This window comes from Scyliorhinus torazame, chromosome 2 (assembly GCF_047496885.1).
Source record: "Scyliorhinus torazame isolate Kashiwa2021f chromosome 2, sScyTor2.1, whole genome shotgun sequence".
Lineage (NCBI taxonomy): Eukaryota > Metazoa > Chordata > Chondrichthyes > Carcharhiniformes > Scyliorhinidae > Scyliorhinus > Scyliorhinus torazame.
In genome coordinates, this window is record NC_092708.1 from 42,414,081 (window position 1) to 42,440,180 (window position 26,100).

General features: G+C 44.0%; 1 protein-coding gene across 2 annotated transcripts; it reads right to left on the reverse strand.

Moving 5' to 3' along the window:
• Positions 1-809: 809 nt before the first annotated feature.
• nifk (nucleolar protein interacting with the FHA domain of MKI67) lies at positions 810-25,494 on the reverse strand. 2 transcript variants are annotated; one of them, XM_072470624.1, is made up of 6 exons: positions 25,263-25,493; positions 15,889-16,017; positions 6,483-6,591; positions 5,140-5,351; positions 4,417-4,482; positions 810-2,375 (listed from the first exon to the last, which is right to left on the reverse strand). In XM_072470624.1, the coding sequence occupies exons 1-6, from the start codon at positions 25,380-25,382 to the stop codon at positions 2,169-2,171; spliced, it is 843 nt and encodes a 280-aa protein (XP_072326725.1). In that variant the 5' UTR covers positions 25,383-25,493; the 3' UTR covers positions 810-2,168. The 2 variants fall into 2 exon arrangements, with proteins under 2 accessions (XP_072326725.1, XP_072326734.1); XM_072470633.1 differs by lacking the exon at positions 15,889-16,017 and having other exon boundaries at positions 25,263-25,494.
• Between the last annotated feature and the right edge of the window lie 606 nt (positions 25,495-26,100).

A 26,100-nucleotide genomic window follows, 5' to 3' on the forward strand; every position in this document is an offset into this window, starting at 1 on the left:
GAGCCTCACCTTAGACTTAGAATGCATCAGCATCAATTATAAATCAAAATTTCCAGTTTATTGCTGGGTAGATGATGATTTGATACAGCTGAAGATTGAGGGAAATGGTTATTTGTACTCTTGTCCCATCCACCCAACTTCCTCATACTGCTTGTGTACATCCTTCAAGCTCTGTTCACCCCTAACATTCCTTCTCTGACCCTTGCCTATGCCTAGCACTCATTGTGTTGTCTCAACTTCCATTTGATTTGAATCCTTGAGAAAACGATCACCACTGTTCTTTCGTCAGGAGCACGCAGCAAATCATTTTGAAATGCTGCCACCACCATCACTATGCTGCCACAATCCAGGATCCCCGCCCCACCCTTGATCATTACTACCAGATTCTGGAACCCTCTTCTGGTGCTGCCAGAGGATGATCCATCTTAAATTTCCCACATCATGAATCGCTTTTTCTGGTTCTCCTATAACTTTATTCTAGCCCTGCATCCAAAATGCTCACCGTATACACACTCAGGTTTGAGAACCACCACCTTCCCAACACTACCGAACTACAAAGTTCCCACTCCCCAGTAACGTTATGCATGGTTCCAGCAACCCATTTCCCATCAACATGTAACTGAGAGCACTGTTGCTCTTACTTTCCATATATTCGGAAGGTTTACGAAAGCAAAACATAAAATGAACTACATTTCAAAACTTACTGATCAACGTATTTTACAAAACAGTATTTTTGACCCATGGAGCAACATGACAGGAAATTGATGTATTATCTTGCATACACAAACATGATACCAGATTAAACTTGATACATCTTTATGTTGCATTTATTACTGGATGAGTAGATTAATGTATCACAGGGTACTTTATGATCCGTTTTATCTTTGGATGGAACAGGAAAACTCAGTTTGTAGTACTGTGATCTACAATTTACAAAAATCGAACAAATAAGATACCCACATTTTGATTTTAAAAAAGACTACACATCATATCTCCTGCATATAATGCTGAACGATGCATGCAAATTCAATTTGATAGTTAAATACCAACGAATTGTTATAAAAGGCACGTTTAATTCTGTCTGAATGTAACCTCTTTGTGTAGTGAGTATGTGATGACTGAGTGAAACACAGCATAAAGATATAATTTGCTTCAGCCTGTTGAATTTTCTTCCTCCAGTCGTCCATTTACACAACACTACCTGCAATTCATTTTTTGAAGTATATTAAATACCAAAAGTAATAATGTCATTTCCATATCAAAACATGGTGGGTACAGCTGTTCAAGTGGCCAATTACTAAAAATTACATGAGAAATGAAATATGGGCGGCACATTTAGAGTGATACAAAGGATGAATCATGTATTAATCACTGAGGTGTAACCAGAGGTGTTGATTACAAGCAGGTAGTCAAGAGTTTCAGGAGATCCAAAATATAAAAGCTGGTCACAAAGGACCAAATCTGCCGTACATGACAATTTTATATTGAGATCCTTGCTACTCCAAAATTTCAATATATATCAAGTTTCCCCCCCTCATAGTCAGGCTCAGAAAGGATAGTACAGGTACATTTCTTTCTGTCTTTTCACAAATCTTGTCTATTTTGACCACAGAATTGACTCAATGACTCATCCAGTATTCTGGTAAAGGGCGAACACCTCAAGCATTGTGATCTTTTCCATTCATATGATGAACGACTTGCTACATCATTGCAACCCCTTTATATTCTATGTCTTTTATTGACATTCAGTATTTATCACATTAGTTCATAATTAAAAAGAAACAAGTTATAATTTTAAAATGCCTCTTTTGGGCAATACATTTGTTTTCAAATCTGTTGAAATTACCTTGATTAAAAATTATTTAGCTAGAATACCATACATTTAAATCAGCATTTTTTTGAATTACTGCACCAAAGTATTCTGTTGATTTTATTTTGGGGAAGGGGGTTACGAGATTAAATATTGACAAAAATATCTGTGCAATTGCAGAACTTTTCACTTTTAATACACGAACGGAGATGATTAGGACACCTTAAGGCTATTTCTTTGTTGGAATATTTCAGAAGCACTCTCCACAACAGAGCACATCAATGATTGGCAGTTCCTAATACTCTGCAGAGGCAACTATGTGTGTTTTGGGATTCGTCATTTACAAATTCTTCATACTTCATTTGCCAGGAATTTTTCTTTTAGTCTTCCTTAATTTGTTTGTTTTTTGCACTTTTCCACATAGAGAAGTAGTCGACTTGGTTTTCTGTTTGACAATCCTTTCAGCGGGCTTTACTTTGAACGTGATTTCATCGTCTGTATCATCGAGCATCTTTAAAGACTGGCGTCGCTTTAGAACAGTAGGTGTGCATTCAGGAGTTACATCCTAAGGGAAATGGTTATAGTTACAACTCAAATATGTACTTTAGCATCAGATTTTAAAACACTTTTTGCATCCAGCACACAGACATTCAAAGACTAATATAATTCGGTTGTAAAATTAGCAAAATCATTCTTGGAGAGATTAGGAAATCTGGATTGTTCTTCTTAAAGCAGATAAAGTTTAAATGGTGATTTAATGGAGGTTTCCAAATTTCTGAAAGGCGTTGATAGAATAGATAAGGAAAAATAGTTTCCACTGGTGTGATGATTGGTAATCAGTGAACACCAATTTAGAACAATTATCAAGAGAAACAAGGAGGATTTTTATCCTCCCATATTAAATTACGTCTATAATTGATTGCAGGAAAGATTGGTGGGAAAGAATTCAATAGTAACTTTAAGGGATATTTTGTAAGGGGGAAAAATGCAGTGCTATGGCTAAAGAAGAGTAAGGAACAGGATTAATTGGACAGCGGTCACAGATGGGCCGGCAAGGCATATTATGCTTCTCTGCTGCAATATTTTAAATTCTGTTCTCCCGATAACCAATGAGTATCTGAGACACAGGCCAGAAGGAACATAATATCCAAGATGATGGCAGAGATCTTACAACTAATGTATTCAAATTAGGAAGGGAAGAAAGAAAATAAGCTGTGTTCCTTTTCCTGATGTCTACTTAGTAACATATGCATTTATTTGGAGGTTGGGCAAGTTCATGATCGGGCCTGGCGCCCTTTGGTTTCACTGCAGCAATCCCAGCTGAAGCTTAAAAGGGTTCCAGTGGGTGGCACGTTGGCACAGTGGTTACCACTGCTGCCTCACAGCTCCAGGTTCAATTCCAGCCTCAGGTGACTGTGTGGAGTTTGCACTTTCGCCCCGTGTCGCGTGGGTTTGTTCCAGGTGCTCCAGTTTCCTCCCACAGTCCAGGTGCGGGTTAGGTGGATTGGCCATGCTAAATTGCCCCTTAGTGTCCACATAGGTTAGGTGGGGTTACTGGGATAGGGTGGAGGCATGGGCCAAATGGCCTCCTTCTGCACTGTAATTTCTATGATTAAATGAGGATACTATTTCAGAGTCCAAGCTTACCACTTGGATCCTGGTTTAAGGAGGGATGAAAATGAAAAATGAAAATTGCTTATTGTCACGAGTAGGCTTCAAATGAAGTTACTGTGAAAAGCCCCGAGTCGCCACATTCCGGCGCCTGTTCGGGGAGGCTGGTAGGGGAATTGAACCGTGCTGCTGGCCTGCTTTCAAAGCTAGCGATTTAGCCCTGTGCTAAACCAGCCCCTAGATGGAACCAGATGGAAGTCAAGAGCTGCATTCCTATTTTAGGTGCTGGCTTTGCATGCTGCCGGTTTCCTTCGTGCTGCTTGTGGCAGATAAACTAAATGTTCCAGTTGGCTCTGGTGAACTGGGCACTTCTTGTTTGAAACACTTAGCCGTGATTCTATGTTAAAAGCACACTGAAGGTGGGACCCCAAATTTGTCAACTGGATTGACATTGGAGGTTTCAAAATTAACCACATTATTTTGCAGGCCTTTAGGGGATCCTGGAGAAGGAGTATGTGTGTCACTTAGTGGACATCGTGGTCTGGGATCCTTCTGTGATTTTTGTTTGAACTGAAGAAATATATCCTGTGACTTGCACGATAATAGAAATCTTTAACCTAATATCTTAGAATCATAGAACTCCTACAGTGCAGGGGGCGGACATTTGGCCCATTGAATCTGCACCAATCCTCTGAAAGTGCACCCGACCTCGGTCCATCTCCCCCACCTTACCATTTAACATGAAGGGGCAATTTAGCATGGCCAATACACCTAACGTGCACATCTTTGGCATGTGGGAGGAGACACATGGAGACATGGGGCGAATGTGCAAACCTGGGTCCCTGGCACCGTGCGGCAGCAGCGTTAACCACTGGGCTGCTCATTCAATTGTAAAGAAAAACTACTGCACTAAATTCAAAGTTACATATAGAACAATACAAACACCAAGTAAATTCCAGTAACCAGCTATTTCCTGGATAAGCATTTCAACTGACCTGACTGTTTACTGTATCATTCATTTTTGTAGACACTTGCATCTTCTTTTGAGGCAGCAGTGCAGCCTAAGGGACAAGAAATAATAAATCCTTTCACAATCAATCTTCAATCTCCCGAATCGAATATTGATCCGTAGATAAACAATATTGCACTTTGAAGCTGCAAGGCTGCTATTTAGTTTTGAAAAATCAGGTATTTCTATTGAGATATCCTGACATTGGAAAATCTTAATTAATTTATATACGTTGAGATCACAGCTGAAAATAATTTATGCTCGGATAATACATTCAAAGTTGTATAAAAAAAAATTCATTTTGAAAATCATGCATTGACCGTCACTTTCCTCCCCCTGGCCCCCACAAATATCCAATCCAAGGAAACACCATTAAAGCCATACTGATAAATAAAAAGAAACTGCCAAAATCAACCCACTATTTAAAATAGATTTATAACTGATGCACAGCATCATGCTGAGAAGCTGCCACATAAGGGAAATGTCCACTCCCAAAACCAATTTAATTTAAATGGACAAGTGAATAACAAATGACCAAAAAGTGCACCATGACCAGGGAATCACCAGTTGGCACTAAAGTTAAAGGAACTAAAAGTTTTTTTAAAACACAATGGAAAAATCTTGCAGCCAACCATCTGCCTATTGTATGAATCGAAGAATACAAGACTTGATAATCACATTTAGGATTAAATGCATGAAGAAAACTTACAAAACCAGGAAAGTCATAGTCAATTCCTTTCTCGGCAAGCCTTTTTCGTAATCGCCCTTCTTTTGCAAGGAGTCTCTTTGACATCACGCTTTGTTGTTTCAGGGTTCGTTTCTTGTTGTAACGAGCAACGGCCGGGAGGATAGGCTTCTTAAAAGTTGTATTACCACCTTTAAAAAGCTGTGCGTGTACTTTTTCTGGTGGAAGAACCTGACCTGAAAGAAATGAGTACTGTATGTATTCACTACATCCTTGGGTAGGTAAATGTTGACAACTTGCATTTCTACAGCATTTTAACATTGAAAAACGTGGCAAAGCACCACAGAACCAGAAATGAAATAACGTACTATAATAACCCTTTTTTCAAGTTTCTGCCAGCTGCAAAGAAGGGCCATGTGATCTGTTTCAGAGGCTCATAGCAATGTGGACTAAGATACACAAATGGAACATGTATGAACCACCACCACCACCCAACCCACCCACCCACCACCGCAGTTTTGCCTTCTTAGCCTGGGATGGGGATGGTTAAAAAACAATTTTTTTCACCAACTCCCTTCACAAAGCCACAAGTTTATTGTATGAGGAAATGGTAGATAGAGGCATGTATCTTTCCTTTCAACTTTCTTTGAGAGGTGGCAGTGATGACAATGCCAGTACGTGAGAAGGAACTGTTAGCAATATCAGTTAAAATGGGGACCAGTTGGTTGGGCAATGATTTGGTGGCAATTGGCTGAGGGAGCAGGAGGTGGGCCTCATGGACAAGATGAGGGAATGGAATGGAGGGAGCCCAAGGGGAGTGAGGAGAGAAGAGAGAGAAAGGTGCAAGTTCAAGATAATGAGGGACCTTAAAAAGAAGTTTGGCTTGGTGAGCTAGGGGGATGGTTCGGAGACACCTGAATGGGTGGTCTCAACCTTAGTGACAAACAGTAGTTTCAAAGAAGAGATTTGTTCCAAGTAGGGTTATAACTGGCCTTGATGACCTAGGCTAATGGGGTAGGTGGGTTATAGTTTGTGTTTCTGATTTAATGGCCCATGAAAAGCTTTTGAGTTAAATATATTGAATAGGTGGAAAGGGGCAGAATAAATCCAACTATCATTCTCACTCCAGTCGTCTGCCACAAGGCCACCTAAGCGAGGTACTGGAGTGGAGCTATTGCTCTTAGGATTATACCCAAGAATCTGCCAAAGAGAAAGGTGCCAGATAATGGCAATTTCGCATTTAGCCAGATGTCATTCAAATGGAATTAATTCTGACAGTGAATACTTTCCCAATAAGCCACTGACAGGAGGCCAGTTTGCATAATGTGCACATTAAACCCTAATTTTGAATTGGGTCAAATACTTACATTTTAGGAGCCTTTCACCAAATAAGTAGTTGTTCATAGTATCGGCAACAATTTTGGCAACTTCGTCACACTCAAACTCCACAAAAGCATATCCTTTGCTATGTCCAGTCTAAAATTTAAAATAAAATGCATCACTCAAATAGTACACAAGCATGTCATCTATGGTAAGAATTAGAAATTGTATCAGATGTTAGTTGCTTAGTTACCATAAACTGATCTGATAGCATGTTAATGGCAAGGTTGTAAATTAACAGTTTATTCAAAAAATAATTTTCAAATTCTCTGCATTCAGAAAATTTCAAATCTGGGGAAAAAAAGATCTTTTTTTAAAAAGGTAATTGCTTGCAAGTCCTAAATTCAACCGTTCCCAGGCTCTTGATACCCAACTGAACTGATAATTGCCTGTTACAGATTGCTCCCACTGTCATTCCATAAATGGAAGATGCAACTGAAGTCAACTTTTTTTTGTCTGAGGCGTGGTTCTTAAGAAAGTGACCCAGATAAGACTTTTCAATGACTAATGAAAAAACACTTCAGGAAATTTGCTTCTAAAGCCTTTAAAGTTATAGCATAGTTATAGAAAAGATCGAACTGAATTTTTAAAAAATATTGTTTTCTCCTAAACTCCCAGTATCAACAATTATGAAATATTTTGATTTAGGCTCTCCAAATTAATCATTGACATAAGTAAAGTAATACTCTTAATATCCAAATAGAGTTTAAATTTTACAAGATAGAATATTGAAGTGCATGTACGAGGATAGAAATGCTGCCATCTGCTGTTTTGTTCAAACTTCTGCATGTACATGAAATTACTTTACCCGTCACCAGCCAAAAGAAAAAAATTAAAATAAACTTTCCAACTGGAACGATTTAGTTTGTGACCTGATAGCAAAGGAACTGGAATTGACAGCAAATCAATTTGGTTAACATATTGAGAATGTAAAAAAGTTACCAACAGGTAACTGGCCAATAAACCATTTTTATAGATTCAAAACCTGACGAGGCTGATGGGAAGTTTTAATGGCAAAGTTATAGAACAAAATAGTAAATGGAACGGACTTAAACTAGTATGGTAGTGGGAAGGGCAACTGAACGAACTTAGCAAGGACAAAATATTGGATATTGGAATGAGGGGGGAGTCTGGGAGGGCACAGTGGAAGGAAGTGCATATTTACTCAAGGTAACAACTAACAAACAAGTAAATGCAGGGAAGTCTGTAAAAAGGAATGACAGCACTAAAGAATGCATATAGAATTAATGACAATGGCTACTTTCATCACTTTGCTGATGATTGAGTGAGCGCAGATAGGGCGGCAATTGTCCGCATTGAACTTGTTCTGTCTTTTGTGGACAGGATATGGGTGGGCAATTTTGTACAGTTGGGTACGCACTGGTGTTGTAGCTGTAATGGAAAAGTTAGCTAGAAGTAGAACTAGTTCTGCAACCCAGGTCTTTATCATTAGGCAGGATGTTGTCAGAGGCCACAGCAACTGCTGTTCAAGTGCACATCCAGTTCTTGATGCCACACAGAGCGAGTTGAATTGGTTGAAAACTAGTGCCTGTGTTGGTGGGAAGTGCAAGAGGAGGCTTTAGAAAGATCATCCACCTGGCACTCAAATCAGCTGCAAATGCTTCAAGCTAGTCTTATTTTACCCACATACAGGGCTTTGCGATCATTGAGGAAAGGGATGCTCCAGCAGCTTGCTTCTCCCATTATAGTCTCGAGATTGACTGCTATGTTTTTTGGTCTGGTCATACAAGTTTCTACAGAAACGCTTGCCTAAATTATATTTCTGACGAATGTGATATAAAATAGTTACTTTAGAGATATTAGTTAATGTAATGTAGAAGATAAGCCACTTTAATTCTGGTTAGTTCACAGACAAAGGATTTCAGACCGCATGGAAAAGCAGGAAGAGGTGTGTCTACGAGAGTGATGCTGAATAATAGGGGCCAGAGGAAGGGATTGGAAGTGAGCCAATCAGAATAGATCAAACAGGTCAGGAGGGACATAGGATGACCTATGGGCGTCGAGTATGTGAAACTTGATGCCATTTGAATGTATCAGTACAGAGCTCTTTGTTTGATAGCCTCACTCGATTCCGGAGGTACAGAGAACGAGAGGCATTCTGTACTGCTGTGAACTGAGAAAGCTTGCAAGCTGAATAAAATAACTAATGCTGTACCTGCAAATCCATCTCGACTTTTATTGAGGCCAGACTGACGGGTAAAGAAACTGAGGATTTAACATTTCAACAGCTGCTGATGGAATGGACAGGAATTTTGAACCTGTTGGACTCAATTCTAAACTAAACTCACCACCTGTGGGTCAGAGAACAGAAGAGGACGAACAGCGAGTCTGGATTCCCAATCCTATCAATATTCAATGACCCTGAACTGAGAGCCCAAAGAATTTACAGTGCAGAAGGAGGCCATTCGGCCTATTGAGTCTGCACTGGCCCTGGGAAAGAGCACTCCCCATTTAAGTCCACACTTCTAACCTATCCCCTTAACCCAGAAACCCCACCTAGCCTTTTTGGACACCAAGGGCAATTTAGCAAAGCCAATCCACCTAACCGGCACATCTTTGGACTGTGGGAGGAAACCGGAGCAGCCGGAGGAAACACACCTAGACACGGTGAGAACGTGCAGACTCCACACAGACAGTGACCCAAGCCGGGAATTGAACCTGGGACCTTGGAGCTGTGAAGCAACTGTGCTACCGTGCTGCCCACGTGTGGATGATGTGGGAGGGAGGACAGAATTGGGTGTTCTGTAAAGGCCTGCATGCCCAAGCAGCTTGCTGATGCTCCAGCCCAGTTTTGCATAATGATCACTTTGGCAATGTACTAGTGGCTCCACAGGGAATGATGTACAATAACAAGACCGGAAGGAGGAAAGTAACTGGTTTTTAAAAATGGTTGGAAATTCACGTTTCAAAGTAAAATTTGAATGCATACGGAATGCTTAATTTGCCTCGCATTGTTCTGAAATTGCACAAAGTCTCTGTTCCTACCAAGAATTATGCAGTTTTCATAGAAATAACCTAATTTGCACTCAAGGGTTCACCAGACACATTTGCATTTACTTTCCAGTTTTGCACTTCAACATTAGCAGGTGACCTTCACTCAAATCAAAAGTACAAACACATTTCCATATTCTGTTTGCTCCAATATCTCATTCTGCAGTCAACATTTTACACAATATTTCAGAGATTTGAATTAATTTACTACAGCTTCTCTGCTCATTTAAATATTTAAAAAATAATAAATTTAGAGTACCCAATTAAAGGGCAATTTAGCGTGACCAATCCACCTACCCTGCACATCTTCGGGTTGTGGGAGCAAAACCCACACAAACACGGGGAAAATGTGCAAACTCCATACAGTGCTCATTTAAATATTACTGAACAGTAGGATGTAACAACTATTATCCCCCTTTAATAATAATCTTTAATATTAATGTCACAAGTAGGCTTACATGAACACCGCAATGAAATTACTGTGGAAAAACTAGTTGCCTCACTCCGTCGCCTGTTCGCGTACAGAGGGAGAATTCAGAATGTCCAATTCACCTAACAAGCATGTCTTGCGGGACTTGTGTGAGGAAACCAGAGCACCCGGAGGAACCACATGCAGACACGGGGAGAATGTGCAAACTCCGCAGACAGTGACCCAAGCCGGAATTGAACCTGGGTCCCTGGCGCTGTGAAGCAACAGTGCTAACCACTGTGCTGCCCTTCTTTTGCATAATTCATTGCATAAAGTATATTCCCGGATTGACGTCTTCATGAAGAAGAGGTCTCTGCTACCAGGGGTGAAGAAAGTGGAATATTCCGTGATCGTTCTATCGGATCATGCCCCACATCGGTATTGGAGACAGGGCCAATTCAGCGACCAGCATGGAGTTTGGATGTGGGGCTGTGCGTAGGGATATCAGGGGCGATCGAGGATTATGTAGGGTTTAATAAGAATGGGTAGATTTCACCCTCAATTCTATGGGAGGCCCTGATGGCAGTGATGAGAGGGGAGATAATCTTGCATAAGGAGCAGATAGATTGGAAGACAAGGAATGAATGACAAAGGCCAGTAGATGAGATCTTTGAGGTAGATGGCATATACTTCAGTGATCAGGAGGAAACTACGGATGCCGCTTGATTTATTGTTCACAAATAAGGCGGTGCACCTGTTACGGCACTCAAGGGGGATAATTTAAGAATATGGGGAAAAGGCCAGTCGTCTCTTGGCTTGCCAGTTGAGGCAGACGGCCTCCCGGGAGATTAATCAGGTTTGAAGCTTGGGTGGCGTCTTGGTATCCGCGCCAGATAATGTCAATGGGGCGTTTGAGGCATTTTATAATAATCTTTATAGGTTGGAGCCACCTGGGGAGGGGTCGGATATGGTGGAAATTTTGAGGGGTTGGTGGAGGAGGAAGATTGGGATGGTTTGGAAGAGCCTTTGGGTGTGGAGGAAATCCTGACAGCTGCTGGGCGAATGCAGACTGCTAAAGCGCTGGGGCCTGACAGGTTCTCGGTGGAATTTTATAAAAAGTTTGAAGGACAGTTGTTACCGTTGCTGGTGGAGATGTTTTGAGGACTTGATAGCACAGGGTTCTATTTCTGAGACGTTGATGCAAGCGTCCAGTTTGCTTTTCTTAAAAAAAGGGCAAGGATCTTGTGGAATGTGGGTCTTACCACCCGATTTCTCTACTAAATGTGGATGCAAAGATATTCGCCAAGGTACTAGCACTAAGGCTGGAGCAGTGTCTCCCCCGAATTATTGGGGGGGGGGGAAAACAAGAATCAGACAGATTTTGATAAGGGTCGGTAATTGTCATCTAATGTGTGGCGGTTGTTAAATGTGTTGCCCGCATCAGAGGGGACAGAGCAGGAGGTCATTGTTGCACAAGATGCGGAGAAGGCTTTTGATTGGGTAGAATGGGGGTATTTGCAGTACTGGAAAAATTTGGAATAGGGCCTAAATTTGGTCGTGGGTATGATTGTTGTATAAAGCACCGAAGGCCAGTGTCCGCACATAAACAATATGAGCTCAGGGTATTTCAGTTGAACAGAGAAGTGAGACTGGGTTGCTCTCTGTCCCCCCCACTCTTGTTTGCGTTGGCGATAGAACTTTTGGCCATTGCGCCGAGGGCTTCAGATAGGTGGAAGGGGATAATGGGGAATTGGGGGGAGGGGAAACATAGGGTACCCCAGTAGGCTGATGATCTTCTACTTTATGTGACAGACCTGATCCCCACCATGGGCGATACAATAGCCCTGTTGAGGACAGTCCTTCAGAGGGACAGTCAGGAGACTTGGCGTTGCCGAGTTTGATACCTTATTACTGGGCAGCGAATGTGGAGAAGGAGTTGGGCGTCGTGTGGGGATCTGGAGGTGACCCGGGTACAGATAGAGTCGAAATCGTGTAAAGGGTCTGGGTTGAAGGCACTAGCGATAGCCGCGCTACCGTCCTCACTGGTGAAATATTCTCACCCTGAAGATATGGAGACAATTTCGGCATCATTTTAAATTGGGGGCCGTATCGAAGCTGGCTCCGATCTGCACATCATATGTTTGAGCCCGCGAGGATGGATGACACGTTCTGGGGGTGGGAAGAAAAGGGTTTGGATTGAATGGTGGATCTGTTCTTGGGAGGAACGATTTGCGAGTTTGGAGGAGTTGTTGGAGAAATGTGGTCTCTCATGGTCTGACTTGTTCAGATGCCTCGCAATTTTGTGAAACAAATCTTTCTGACATTCCCTGTGGCACCGCCAACGCCACTGATGGAGAGGGTTCTTTCACTTGCAGGGTCAGAAGAGGGGAGTACCTCAGGTATCTATGGAAGGATTATGGCTGAAGACGCAGTATCGGTGGAAGGAGTTAAGGCCAAGTGGGAGGAGTTGGGGATGGTGTTGGAGGATGGGGTGTGGGGTGAGGCCCTGTGGAGTGTGAACACCACATCCTTGAGTGCGAGGCTTGGTATTGGGTATTGTTCTTGTTTTGGAGTTATGTATAAAATGGAATGCGTTTGAATAAAAATATTTTTTTAAATTTAATTTACGCCAATCTGAAGAATGTAGGAGGGCATGCCAGCAGCAGCATCAGGCATACTTACAAGTTAGGTGTCAACTTGTGAAGCTACAACACAGGGCTACTTACTTGCCAATAATCACATACAAAGATAAAGCTAAGTGATTCCACAATCAACATATCAGATCTAAGCTCTGCATGCCACATCCAGCTGTGCATCACAGACACCAGTCTACAGCCAATTTGATTCACTCCACACGATATCAAGAAATGGCTGAAGGCACTGGAATAATACTGGAAATTCTTGGCAATCTACTTGGCAATGTGGAGAATTGTACAGGTGCATCCTGTACATAAAAAGTAGGACAAATCCATCCTGGCTAATTACCATCCCAAAACTCTACTCTCGATAATCTGTAAATTGATTGCTTCACAATAGTCTGCCCACTGACAGTCAGCCTGAGTTCTGCCAGGGTCACTCAGCTCCTAAGGAGGCCATGTGGTGCAGCGGTAGAGCACCTACTGCTGGACCAGAAACGCTGGGTTCGAGTCTAACTGGTTGACCATGGAAGAAGTGTTCAACGTGTTGATAATCAGCTCAGAAATATTCCACCCCCCCACTATTCCTCAAAGGGTAAAATAAAACAACTTATGGGTATGAAGATACACTAACAATCTTAGCTTCTGACCAAGAGCCTTGGTTCAAACATGGACAAAACAGTTGAATTCCAGAGATGAGGGGTGTGTGATTGTTCTTGATATCAGGGCAACATTTGATCGAGTATGCCATCAAAGAGCCTTAGAAAAACTGGATTTAATGGGAATCACATGAAACCGTCAGCTAGTTGGAATCATACCCAGCACAAAGGAAGATGCTTGTGGTGGTTGGAGTTCCTCAGGGTAGTGTCCTAGGCCCAACCATCTTCAGCTACTTCAACAATGATCTTCCTTCCATTACAAAGTCAGAATTGAGGATGTTCGCTGATGATTGCACAATGTTCATTACTATTCATGACTTCAGACATGAAAGCAGTCCATGTCCAGTATGACCTGGACAGTATCCGGGCTTGAGCTAAACCAGTGGCATTGACCAGAAACTGAACTGGACTGGCTAGATAAACACGGTGGCTACAAGAACATGTCAGAGATTAGGAATTCAGCAGCGAGTAATTCACCTCCTGGTTCCCCAAAGCCTGTCCACTATCTACAAGGAACAGTCAGGAGTGTGATGAAATACTCCCCGCCCCTCCCCCTCCGTTCCCTGGATGAGTGCAGCTCCAATAACACTCAAGAAACTCAACGCCATCCAGGACAAAGCAACCCGCTTGATTGGCAACCCTTCCTCAAACATTCACTCTCTCCATCACTGAAGCACAGTGGCAGCAGAACAATCTACAAGGTTCACTGCAGGAACTCACCAAGTCTCCTAGCAAACCCATCACTGTTACCATCTAGTACGACGAGGGATGCAGACAAGAACAAAGAGCAATACTGCAGAGGAACAGGCCCTTCGGCCCTCCAAGCCTGTGCCGATCACATGTCCTATCTAGACCAACCACCTGTATCCTTCTATACCCCATCTGTTCATGTGCCTATCCAGATAAATCTTAACGGTCGCTAATGTATCTGCCTCAACCACCTCACTTGGCGGTGCATTCCAGGCCACCACCACTCCGTGTAAAAAAACTTCCCCCGCACCTCTCCACTGAACCTTTCCCCCCTCATCTTAAACTAGTGCCCCCTTGTAATTGTCATTTCCGCCCTGGGAAAAAGCCTCCAACTGTTCACCTTATCTATACCCCTAATAGTTTTATAAACTTTCATCAGGTCGCCCCTCAGCCTCTGAGAACAATCCCAGTTTATTCAATCTCTCCTCATAGCTCATACCCTCCATACCAGGCGACATCCTGGTAAACCTTTTCTGTACTCTCTCCAAAGCTTCCACATCCTTCTGGTAGTGTGGTGATCAGAATTGGACACAGTATTCCAAATGTGGCCTAACCCACGTTCTATATAACTGTAACATAATTTTCAGGCTTTTAGACTCAATACCCCGTCCTATGAAGGCAAGCATGCCATATGCTTTCTTTACCACCATTTCCACCTGTGCTGCCACTTTTAAGGATCTGTAGACCTGCACGACCAGATCTCTCGTGTGTCTCTATGTTCCCGATGGTTCTGCCATTTATTTTATAGCTCCCACCTGAATTGGATCTACCAAAATGCATCATCTTGCATTTGTCCGGGTTAAATTCCATCTGCCATTTCTCTGCCCAATTTTGCAGCTTACCTATACCTGTTGTATTCTCTGACAATCTTCATTACTATCCGCATCTCCTACAATCTTAGTATCATCCACAAACTTGGTAATCAGACCGCTACATTTTCTTCCAAGTCATTTATATGTATTACAAAGTGCAGAGGTCCCAGTACTGATCCCTACGGAACACCACTAGTTACAAACCTCCATTCGGAAAAACACCCGTCCACTGCTACCCCCTGTCTTCTATGGCGAAACCAGTTCTGGATCCATCCTGCTAGTTCACCCCTGACCCCATGTGATTTAATCCTTTGCATCAGCCAGCCACGAGGGACCTTATCAAATGCTTTACTAAAGTCCATGTAGACAACATCCACTGCACTACCCTCGTCGATCATTTTTGTCACCTCCTCAAAAAAATGTCAAAGAAACATGGGAATACAAGCACCAAGAAGTTTGCCTACAAGCCACTCACTATCCTGAATTGGAAATATATCGCTGTTCCTTCACTGTCGCTGGTTCAAAATCCTGGAACTCCCTCCCTAACAGCACTGTGGGTGTACCTACACCACATGGACTGCAACGGTTCAAGAAGGCAGCTCACCAACATCTTCTCACATGCAATTAGGGTTGGGCAGTAAATATTTGCCTTGCTAGAGAAATTACATTCAATGAATGAATAAATAAATGAAAATGAACACTGGTGGTTAGCACTGGGACTGCGACGCTGAGGACCCAGGCTCGAATCCCGGCCCTGGGTCACTGTCCTTGGAGCTTGCACATTCCCCCCATGTCTGCATGGGTTTCACCCCCACAACCCGAAGATGTGCAGGCTAGGTGGATTGGCCACGCTAAATTGCCCTATAATTGGAATATCTCTAAATATATAGAAAATTGGCACTCTATTTATAGAAAAAAAAAGTAGCAATGTGATTGGACAAACATCCCATCTCTTGGTGATACTTGCCAGCAGATGTTCGTAAGACTATACATTTCGAAAAAAACATACACTTCATGCAAGATCCCCACAAATAGGATTTGATCAAATGTGGTGCTAATTATTGAAGAGTTTCATGCTTTGATGAGCTATGTTTTCTACTGTACATACTCATTACCTTTTTGCTGCGTGAAAGTCGAACTCTTAAAACGGTTCCAAATTGGGAGAAGTATTTCTTAATCTGAGGTTCAAAGAATCCACTGGGAATATGGCCCAAGTAAATTACACCCGATGATAGCTTTTCAACCTGAGAGATAAAAAATTCAGTCCACTCAGCATTCACGTTTATTTGCAGGGCAGTTTGATATATTCTTCATTCTAATTTATAGAATAATTTAATACATGGTACAAAAAGTCAAGTTTCCATTAAATTCATTGTTAATTGCATTAAAGAAATGCTTGCAATCACAGGTGAAATGAAGTCAGCAACCATAGGAGATTGGGAACAATTCAGGCTGATCCACTAATGATGGGCGTGGTGTTGATTAAAATTACAAGAGCCGCTTCAGTTTTTCCTCACCATTAGGGAAAGTTAAACTATCTGAAATAGTCAAAGAAATTTAAGCAAATGTATTTTTCTCTTTTAAAGGGAATAGGAATTGCTCCCCCTACACCTTCCATCCATGTTGAAGCACTATATTTAGAGCAGTAGTTAATACTTCATTAATCCTAGTCACTAGGGATTGCAAATGCCAAAGGAAATCTAACTGAAAATTAGGTTCCAAAAGCACTCCTTTCAGATCTGACAATCTCAGTCTTACCCTTCATTAACCTGGTTACCTCACACGTTTATAACATCGTATGAACGTTATAACACCCTGCACCCAGTGTTGTCACAAAACATCCAACAGCTTGGTAACTCTGTTTGCAATTCTGAAGTGTTGACCATAATGAATGAAGGGAGGAACTACATTGATTACCAGCATAGTACACTTTGTAGCAGCATTCTCATAGTCAAGAGTTTGACAGCACAGAAAGAGGGCCTCCGGGCCTTTGGTTCTGCACCTATCTATTTTAATCCCATTTTCCAGCAATTAGTCCGTAGCCTTGTGTGCTATGGCATTTCAAGGACTCATCTAAATGTTTAAATGTCCAACAGGTTTGTTTCGAATCACTAGCTTTCGAAGCACTGCTCCTTCCTCAGGTGGGTCACCCGAGGAAGGAGCAGTGCTCCGAAAGCTAGTGATTCAGAACAAACCAGTTGGACTTTAACCTGGTGTTGTAAGACTTCTTAAGTGCTCACCCAAGTCCAATGCCGGCATCTCCATACCATGTTTAAATGTTGTGAAGTTTCTCGTCTCTCCCACCCTCTTAGACAGTGAATTCCAAATTCCCACCACCCTCTGGGTAAAAAAGCTTTTCCTTAAATCCCCTCTTAAATCTATCTTTAAAATTTTTTTTTTTTTTTTATAAAAAGAGTACCCAATTCATTTTTTCAAATTTAACGTGGCCAATCCACCTAGCCCGCACATCGTTTGGGTTGCGGGGGTGAAACCCACGCAAACACGCGGAGAATGTGCAAACTCCACACGGGCAGTGACGGAGAGCCGGGTTCGAACCTGGGACCTCGGCGCCGTGAGGCAGCTGTGCTACTCACTGCGCCTCCGCCTTATCTTAAATCTATGCCCGCTGGTTATTGACCCTCTACTAAGGGGCACAGTTTCTTCCTATAAGAATTGGCAAGTCATGTTGCAGCTGTATTTGAGTATAAGAATTGGCAAGTCATGTTGCAGCTGTATTTGGGTATAAGAATTGGCAAGTCATGTTGCAGCTGTATAGAACCTTAGTTAGGCCACACTTGGAGTATAGTGTTCAATTCTGGTCACCACACTACCAGAAGGATGTGGAGGCTTTAGAGAGGGTGCAGAAGAGATTTACCAGGATGTTGCCTGGTATGGAGGGCATTAACTAGGAGGAGAGGTTGAATAAACTCGGTTTGTTCTCACTGGAACGACGGAGGTTGAGTGGTGACCTGATAGAGGTCTACAAAATCATGAGGGGCATAGACAGAGTGGATAGTCAGAGGCTTTTCCCCAGGGTAGAGGGGTCAATTACTAGGGGGCATATGTTTAAGGGGCAAGGTTTAGAGTAGATGTACGAGGCAAGTTTTTTTACAGAGGGTAGTGGGTGCCTGGAACTGGCTACCGGAGGTGGTGGAAGCAGGGACGAAAGTGACATTTAAGGGGCATCTTGACAAATACATGGATAGGATGGGAATAGAGGGATACGGACCCAGGAAGTGTAGAAGATTGGAGTTTATTCGGGCAGCATGGTCGGCACGGGCTTGGAGGGCCGGTTCCTGTGCTGTACTTTTCTTTGTTCTTCCTATCTATGTCTCTCAGTTTTGTACACCACAATCAAGTCACCTTAGCCTTCTCTGCTCAAAGGAAAACAACCCCAGTTTAACCAGCCTCTCTTCATAGCTGAAACTCTCCAGCCCAGGCAACATCCTGGTGAATCTCCTCTGCACCCTATCTAGTGTAATCTTCCTATAGTGTGACGACCAGAACTGCATACAATAATCTAGCTCTATACCAGAGTGACATGGTGGCACAGTGGTTCGCACTGCTGCCTCACAGCACCAGGGGCCTGGGTTCAATTCCAGCCTTTGGTGACTGTGTGTGTGGGGTTTGTATGGTCCCCATGCCTGTGTGGATTTCCTCTGGGTGCTCTGGTTTCCTCCCACAGTCCAAAGATGTGGTTAGGTGGACTGGCCATGTCAAATTGCCCCTTAAGTATCCAAAGATGTATAAATTAGGTTAAAGGATTATTGGGATAAGACAGGGTGTGGGTTTTGGTGGAGAGCTCTTGCAGAGGGTCGGTACAGACCTGATTGGCCGAATGGCCTCCTTCTGCACTGTAGGGATTCTACGATTCTGTAAAAAAAAAAAAATGCATCATCTGTCTCCCATCTCCTTTAGGCCTGAGTATATGGGCATGTGTCCATTTGTTAGCAAAATGAAATCCACGGGATTAGTACAAAATTAGACAAGGCAGTGACGGGTTGCGTTGTAGTTGGCAGCACGGTGGCCAGCACTGGTGCTTCACAGCGCCAGCAACCCGGGTTCAATTCCGGCGTTGGGTGACTGTGTGGAGTTTGTACGTTCTCCCCGTGTCTTCGTGGGTTTCCTCCGACAGTCCAAAGATGTGGGGGGTAGGTGGATTGGCCATGATAAATTGCCCGTTAAGTGTCCAGGGATGTGCAGACAGGTTATAGGGTCGCGGGGATAGGGCGGATTGGACGGGGGAGTGGACATGGATAGAGTCATCATTCCAAGGGTCGGTGCAGACTCAATGGGCTGAATGGAGTCCTTCTGCACTGTAAGCATTCTACGATTCCAGCTATGGCCTAACGAACGTTCTACACAGCTCCATAATAAACTCCCTGCTCTTATATTCTATGCCTCGGCTAATGAAAGCAAGTATCCCATGTGCCTTCTTATCCACCTCATTTACCTATGAACATGCTACTTTCCCCTCCAAAGTCCCTCTGGTCTTCCGTATTGCCTGGCATCCTACCCTTCATTGTGTATTCCCTTGCCTTGTTAGTTCTCCCAAAATGCATCACTCTCACTTTTCATTTGCCACGGTTCTGCCCACCTGACCAACCCGTCTATATCATCCTGCGATCTAAGGCTATTTATCACACCACTAATTTTCGTGAGCTCAGAATTTGGAGATAGTGAGTTTAACCTTATTTTCTATGTTGACAATACAATGCAGCACAGAGGTTATGCTATATAATTTTTTAGTGCCACAGATAAAACATAAAGTTCACATCTGTGTATTCTGGTTACTCTCTATATCTTTATCTGAAGAGCTCGCCTTGTGTTGTGGTCAACATTCCTCCTTTAGTCTATGCCAGCAGAAACATATGAATTGATTGTTCACCTTAGTGTTTGTGGGATTGTATAGAGTGCAAATCATATCCTTGATACTTCAACCAACTGTATGCAGTGCTATTTGGAATAATTCAGAGGTTTAAAGCAATGCACAATCCACATCTTTACCTGAGAACCCCATATTCTATCTGTCAAGAACACTTATTTAGAGCTCTAGAACGTCAATATCAGCTCTTCTGACGAGAAATCCTTTTGGTGCCTTTATTCTTCTTTATTATCCTCTCACACCCTAAACTGAAACTGGTCGCTATTACATTTATCAAATTCAGCATGAAGTGCAGCTCAAAAATCAAGCCCACTCTTGATTTGATCTATATCTCCCCATCTTCCAGCATGTTTAAAATCCTACCAATTATCTATATATAGAACATAGAACAATACAGCGCAGTACAGGCCCTTCGGCCCACGATGTTGCACCGAAACAAAAGCCATCTAACCTACACTATGCCATTATCATCCATATGTTTATCCAATAAACTTTTAACTGCCCTCAATGTTGGCGAGTTCACTACTGTAGCAGGTAGGGCATTCCACGGCCTCACTACTCTTTGCGTAAAGAACCTACCTCTGACCTCTGTCCTATATCTATTACCCCTCAGTTTAAAGTTATGTCCCCTCGTGCCACCCATATCCATCCGCGGGAGAAGGCTCTCACTGTCCACCCTATCCAACCCCCTGATCATTTTGTATGCCTCTATTAAGTCTCCTCTTAACCTTCTTCTCTCCAACGAAAACAACCTCAAGTCCGTCAGCCTTTCCTCATAAGATTTTCCCTCCATACCAGGCAACATCCTGGTAAATCTCCTCTGCACCCGCTCCAAAGCCTCCACGTCCTTCCTATAATGCGGTGACCAGAACTGTACGCAATACTCCAAATGCGGCCGGACCAGAGTTCTGTACAGCTGCAACATGACCTCCCGAATCCGGAACTCAATCCCTCTACCAATAAAGGCCAACACTCCATAGGCCTTCTTCACAACCCTATCAACCTGGGTGGCAACTTTCAGGGATCTATGTACATGGACACCTAGATCACTCTGCTCATCCACACTTTCAAGAACTTTACCATTAGCCAAATATTCCGCATTCCTGTTATTCCTTCCAAAGTGAATCACCTCACACTTCTCTACATTAAACTCCATTTGCCACCTCTCAGCCCAGCTCTGCAGCTTATCTATATCCCTCTGTAACCTGCTACATCCTTCCACACTATCGACAACACCACCGACTTTAGTATCGTCTGCAAATTTACTCACCCACCCTTCTGCGCCTTCCTCTAGGTCATTGATAAAAATGACAAACAGCAACGGCCCCAGAACAGATCCTTGTGGTACTCCACTTTTGACTGTACTCCATTCTGAACATTTCCCATCAACCACCACCCTCTGTCTTTTTTCAGCTAGCCAATTTCTGATCCACATCTCTAAATCACCCTCAATCCCCAGCCTCCGTATTTTTTGCAATAGCCTACCGTGGGGAACCTTATCAAACGCTTTGCTGAAATCCATATACACCACATCAACTGCTCTACCCTCGTCTACCTGTTCAGTCACCTTCTCAAAGAACTCAATAAGGTTTGTGAGGCATGACCTACCCTTCACAAAGCCATGCTGACTATCCCTGATCATATTATTCCTATCTAGATGATTATAAATCTTGTCCCTTATAATCCCCTCCAAGACTTTACCCACTACAGACGTCAGGCTCACCGGTCTATAGTTGCCGGGGTTGTCTCTGCTCCCCTTTTTGAACAAAGGGACCACATTTGCTGTCCTCCAGTCCTCTGGCACTATTCCTGTAGCCAATGATGACATAAAAATCAAAGCCAAAGGTCCAGCAATCTCTTCCCTGGCCTCCCATAGAATCCTAGGATAAATCCCATCAGGTCCCGGGGACTTATCTATTTTCAGCCTGTCCAGAATTGCCAACACCTCTTCCCTACGTACCTCAATGCCATCTATTCTATTAGCCTGGGGCTCAGCATTCTCCTCCACAACATTATCTTTTTCCTGAGTGAATACTGACGAAAAATATTCATTTAGTATCTCGCCTATCTCTTCAGACTCCACACACAATTTCCCATCCCTGTCCTTGACTGGTCCTACTCTTTCCCTAGTCATTCGCTTATTCCTGACATACCTATAGAAAGCTTTTGGGTTTTCCTTGATCCTTCCTGCCAAATACTTCTCATGTCCCCTCCTTGCTCGTCTTAGCTCTCTCTTTAGATCCTTCCTCGCTACCTTGTAACTATCCATCGCCCCAACCGAAACTTCACACTTCATCTTCACATAGGCCTTCTTCTTCCTCTTAACAAGAGATTCCACTTCCTTGGTAAACCACGGTTCCCTCGCTCGACGCCTTCCTCCCTGTCTGACCGGTACATACTTATCAAGAACACGCAGTAGCTGATCCTTGAACAAGCCCCACTTATCCAGTGTGCCCAACACTTGCAGCCTACTTCTCCACCTTATCCCCCCCAAGTCACGTCTAATGGCATCATAATTGCCCTTCCCCCAGCTATAACTCTTGCCCTGCGGTGTATACTTATCCCTTTCCATCATTAACGTAAACGTCACCGAATTGTGGTCACTGTCCCCAAAGTGCTCTCCTACCTCCAAATCCAACACCTGGCCTGGTTCATTACCCAAAACCAAATCCAACGTGGCCTCGCCTCTTGTTGGCCTGTCAACATATTGTTTCAGGAAACCCTCCTGCACACACTGTACAAAAAACGACCCATCTATTGTACTCGAACTATATCTTTTCCAGTCAATATTTGGAAAGTTAAAGTCTCCCATAATAACTACCCTGTTACTTTCGCTCATATCCAGAATCATCTTCGTCATCCTTTCCTCTACATCCCTAGAACTATTAGGAGGCCTATAAAAAACTCCCAACAGGGTGACCTCTCCTTTCCTGTTTCTAACTTCAGCCAATACTACCTCGGAAGAAGAGTCCCCATCTAGCATCCTCTCCGCCACCGTAATACTGCTCTTGACTAGCAGCGCCACACCTCCCCCTCTTTTGCCTCCTTCTCTGAGCTTACTAAAACACCTAAACCCCGGAACCTGCAACATCCATTCCTGTCCCTGCTCTATCCATGTCTCCGAAATGGCCACAACATCGAAGTCCCAGGTACCAACCCACGCTGCCAGTTCCCCTACCTTGTTTCGTATACTCCTGGCATTGAAGTAGACACACTTCAAACCACCTACCTGAACGCTGGCCCCCTCCTGCGACGTCAAATCTGTGCTCCTGACCTCTATACTCTCATTCCCCCTTACCCTAAAACTACAATCCAGGTTCCCATGCCCCTGCTGCATTAGTTTAAACCCCCCCAAAGAGCACTAACAAATCTCCCCCCCAGGATATTTGTGCCCCTCAGGTTCAGATGTAGACCATCCTGTCTGTAGAGGTCCCACCTTCCCCAGAAAGAGCCCCAGTTATCCAAAAATCTGAAACCCTCCCGCCTGCACCATCCCTGTAGCCACGTGTTTAAATGCTCTCTCTCCCTATTCCTCATCTCACTATCACGTGGCACGGGCAACAACCCAGAGATAACAACTCTGTTTGTTCTAGTTCTGAGCTTCCATCCTAGCTCCCTGAAAGCCTGCCTGACATCCTTGTCCCCTTTCCTACCTATGTCGTTGGTGCCAATGTGGACCACGACTTGGGGCTGCTCCCCCTCCCCCCTAAGGACCCGGAAAACACGATCTGAGACATCACGTACCCTTGCACCTGGGAGGCAACATACCAAACGTGAGTCTCTCACGCTCCCACAAAATCTCCTATCTGTGCCCCTGACTATAGAGTCCCCAATTACTAATGCTCTGCTCCTCTCCCCCCTTCCCTTCTGAGCAACAGGGACAGACTCCGTGCCAGAGGCCCGTACCCCATGGCTTACCCCTGGTAAGTCCCCCCCCCCACAAGTATCCAAAGCGGTATACTTGTTTCTCAGGGGAACGACCGCAGGGGATCCCTGCACTGACTGTTTTTCCCAGTCCCTCTTACAGTTACCCACCTATCTCCAATCTTTGGTGTAACTAATTCCCTGAAGCTGCTATCTATGACCCCTTCTGCCTCCCGAATGATCCAAAGTTCTTCCAACTCCAGCTCCCTAACTCGGAATATCCTGCACCTTTATCCTGCAATCCCTTCTCAAACATGGTTTTAATCTTATTCTCCCTCATTGTAAATCCCTCTCTCCCTCCCTTCACCTCACCATTGGCAGAGTCTTATGCGGAGTCTTTTTTCCAGAATTCTCAGCCGAACTTCTCCCTTCAAAATCCTTCTGTTTATCACTCACTTAATTACTCCCTTCTTACCTCAAGTGTAAATTTCCCTTATGTTTATTTTCAAGATGTCATTAATATTATTTTTACGATACAGTAAAAGCTGCTGCTGAAAGCAATTTGTTACTGTGGTTTTGAGATTCTAAAAGCAAATGTAAAACTGGATGTGACACTTGCAGCATTTGGCAACTGCATTTGCAATACCAGTGGGAAATGCAACATTTGCTAAAACAAAAATAGCAATGTAACAACATTTAATGTAGTCCAATGAATTTGATGCAGGTCATGGCACAGAAATGTAATAGTGATACACCACAGCCAATATAAAATAAATAAAAACTTTCATTTATAGAGTGGCCCAATTCATAATCATTGGATAACTCAAAAGTTTTTTTTTTAAACAGCCTATTAAGTATTTTTGAAGTGTACTTGCTGTTACAAGTAGGAATGTGATAGCCAATTGGCTAAGTAAGCTCCCACAAGCAGCAAAGTGACTGTGACCAGATCATCTATTTTTTGTGCTGCTGGTTGGGGCATAAATATTGGCCAGAGCACCCTGCTCTTCTCTGAAACAGTGCCATGGGAATCTACCCAAGGCAGCATTTAGGGACAGTGTTTAGCGTTTCACCTGAAAGACAAAGCAGCACGAATCCCTGCAGTGCAGGAGGAGGCCACTCAGCCCATCGAGTCTGCACCGACCCACCGAAAGAGCACTCTTAGCTCGCTCCCCCACACTAACGCTGTAACCCCACACATTGATCATGTCAATCTACCGACCCATCTTCAAGGGGGAAACTTTGCATAGCCAATCTGCTGAACCTACACACATCTTTGGACTGAAGGAAACCGGGGCACCCGGAGGAAACCCACGTAGACACGGGCAGAATGCACACAGCCAAACAAGGCCGGAACTGAACTCGGGTCCCAGGCCGCTGTGATGCAGCAGTGCTAACCACGGTGATGCCTCCATTTCTGTGCTGCACTTCAAGCTGCTTCAGAAGAGAAAAGTTCCTGAGACCAAGGGATCAGGTTGTCACAAAGGCGGGGTAGGTAGGTAGGTGAAAGCCAATGCAAGGGCGGTGGCTGCTCCCAAGAGTTTGATTGACAGCTGAGCCCGGAGCGCGTGCTCCCGGACCCAGTGACCGCACGGCCCGGGGGGGGGGGGGAAAGAGGGCAGCGCCAGCGCCATTGCTGACACCGAGCGGCGGCCGACCCACACGGTCATCGGGCCGGGGGGGGCGTCGCCGTCAACTTTAGCTGTCCCTTCCCCCTGGACGCCGAGCTCCCCATCCCCTCACCTTCTGCGGCTTCTTCTTCATCCCCTGCATTTTCCGCTGAAACACCTTCTGCAACTTGGGGTCGAGCGACATGGATTGCTGGGCGCGGCCGCCCGCCTCCATGATCTTCGCCTCCGTCATGGTTTCCACCCGAGCTGCTCGGAGGAGAGAGGGAGAGACGAACGAAAAGGTTCCCCGCGACAGACGGCTCCGACCGACTCCTCTCGGCGACCACGCTGAGAACAACGAGGAGGTTCTCAATCGCCGGGCAAGAGTGTCCCATCCGGCAACCACCGTCACCGTCCTCCCCTCAGCGCTCCCCCTGCTGGACTGGAGGATCTCTCTCTCTCCCCCCCCATATCAATTACCACCCCACAACGAAGCCATTACTTCTCAAACTCTTTCCCCAGGTCCTTCTATTTTATAACTTGAAAATTAACACGACCAGCAAAAACAACACAGCACAGTGCAATAATATTCAATATAGAGTTGTTGAAATTTGCATCTTAGTGATCATAAATTGAAATGACTGATGCGCAATCTATTGCACAAAAAAACGCAGATTGGGTACAACTGTGGCTTTATTGCAGTCAGATGCGTGGCCTCCTGCTGCAACTGGCAAATTGGCAGGGCAATGGAGGTCATGCATATTTAGACAGATCTTAGTGGGCGGAGCCAGCCGGCAGGGTCTACCGGCGAACCTGTAGTGCAGGTCCTACCTTACATCCCCTAATACAGTGGTTCACCACATTCACCCCCTGTTAAAAATGAGTCCGGCGGGGGTGATGTGAAACTATATACAAATAGTGCAAGTATGTACGGTGTTAAGAATGGGGAAAAACAAGGAAGAAGAAAAAAG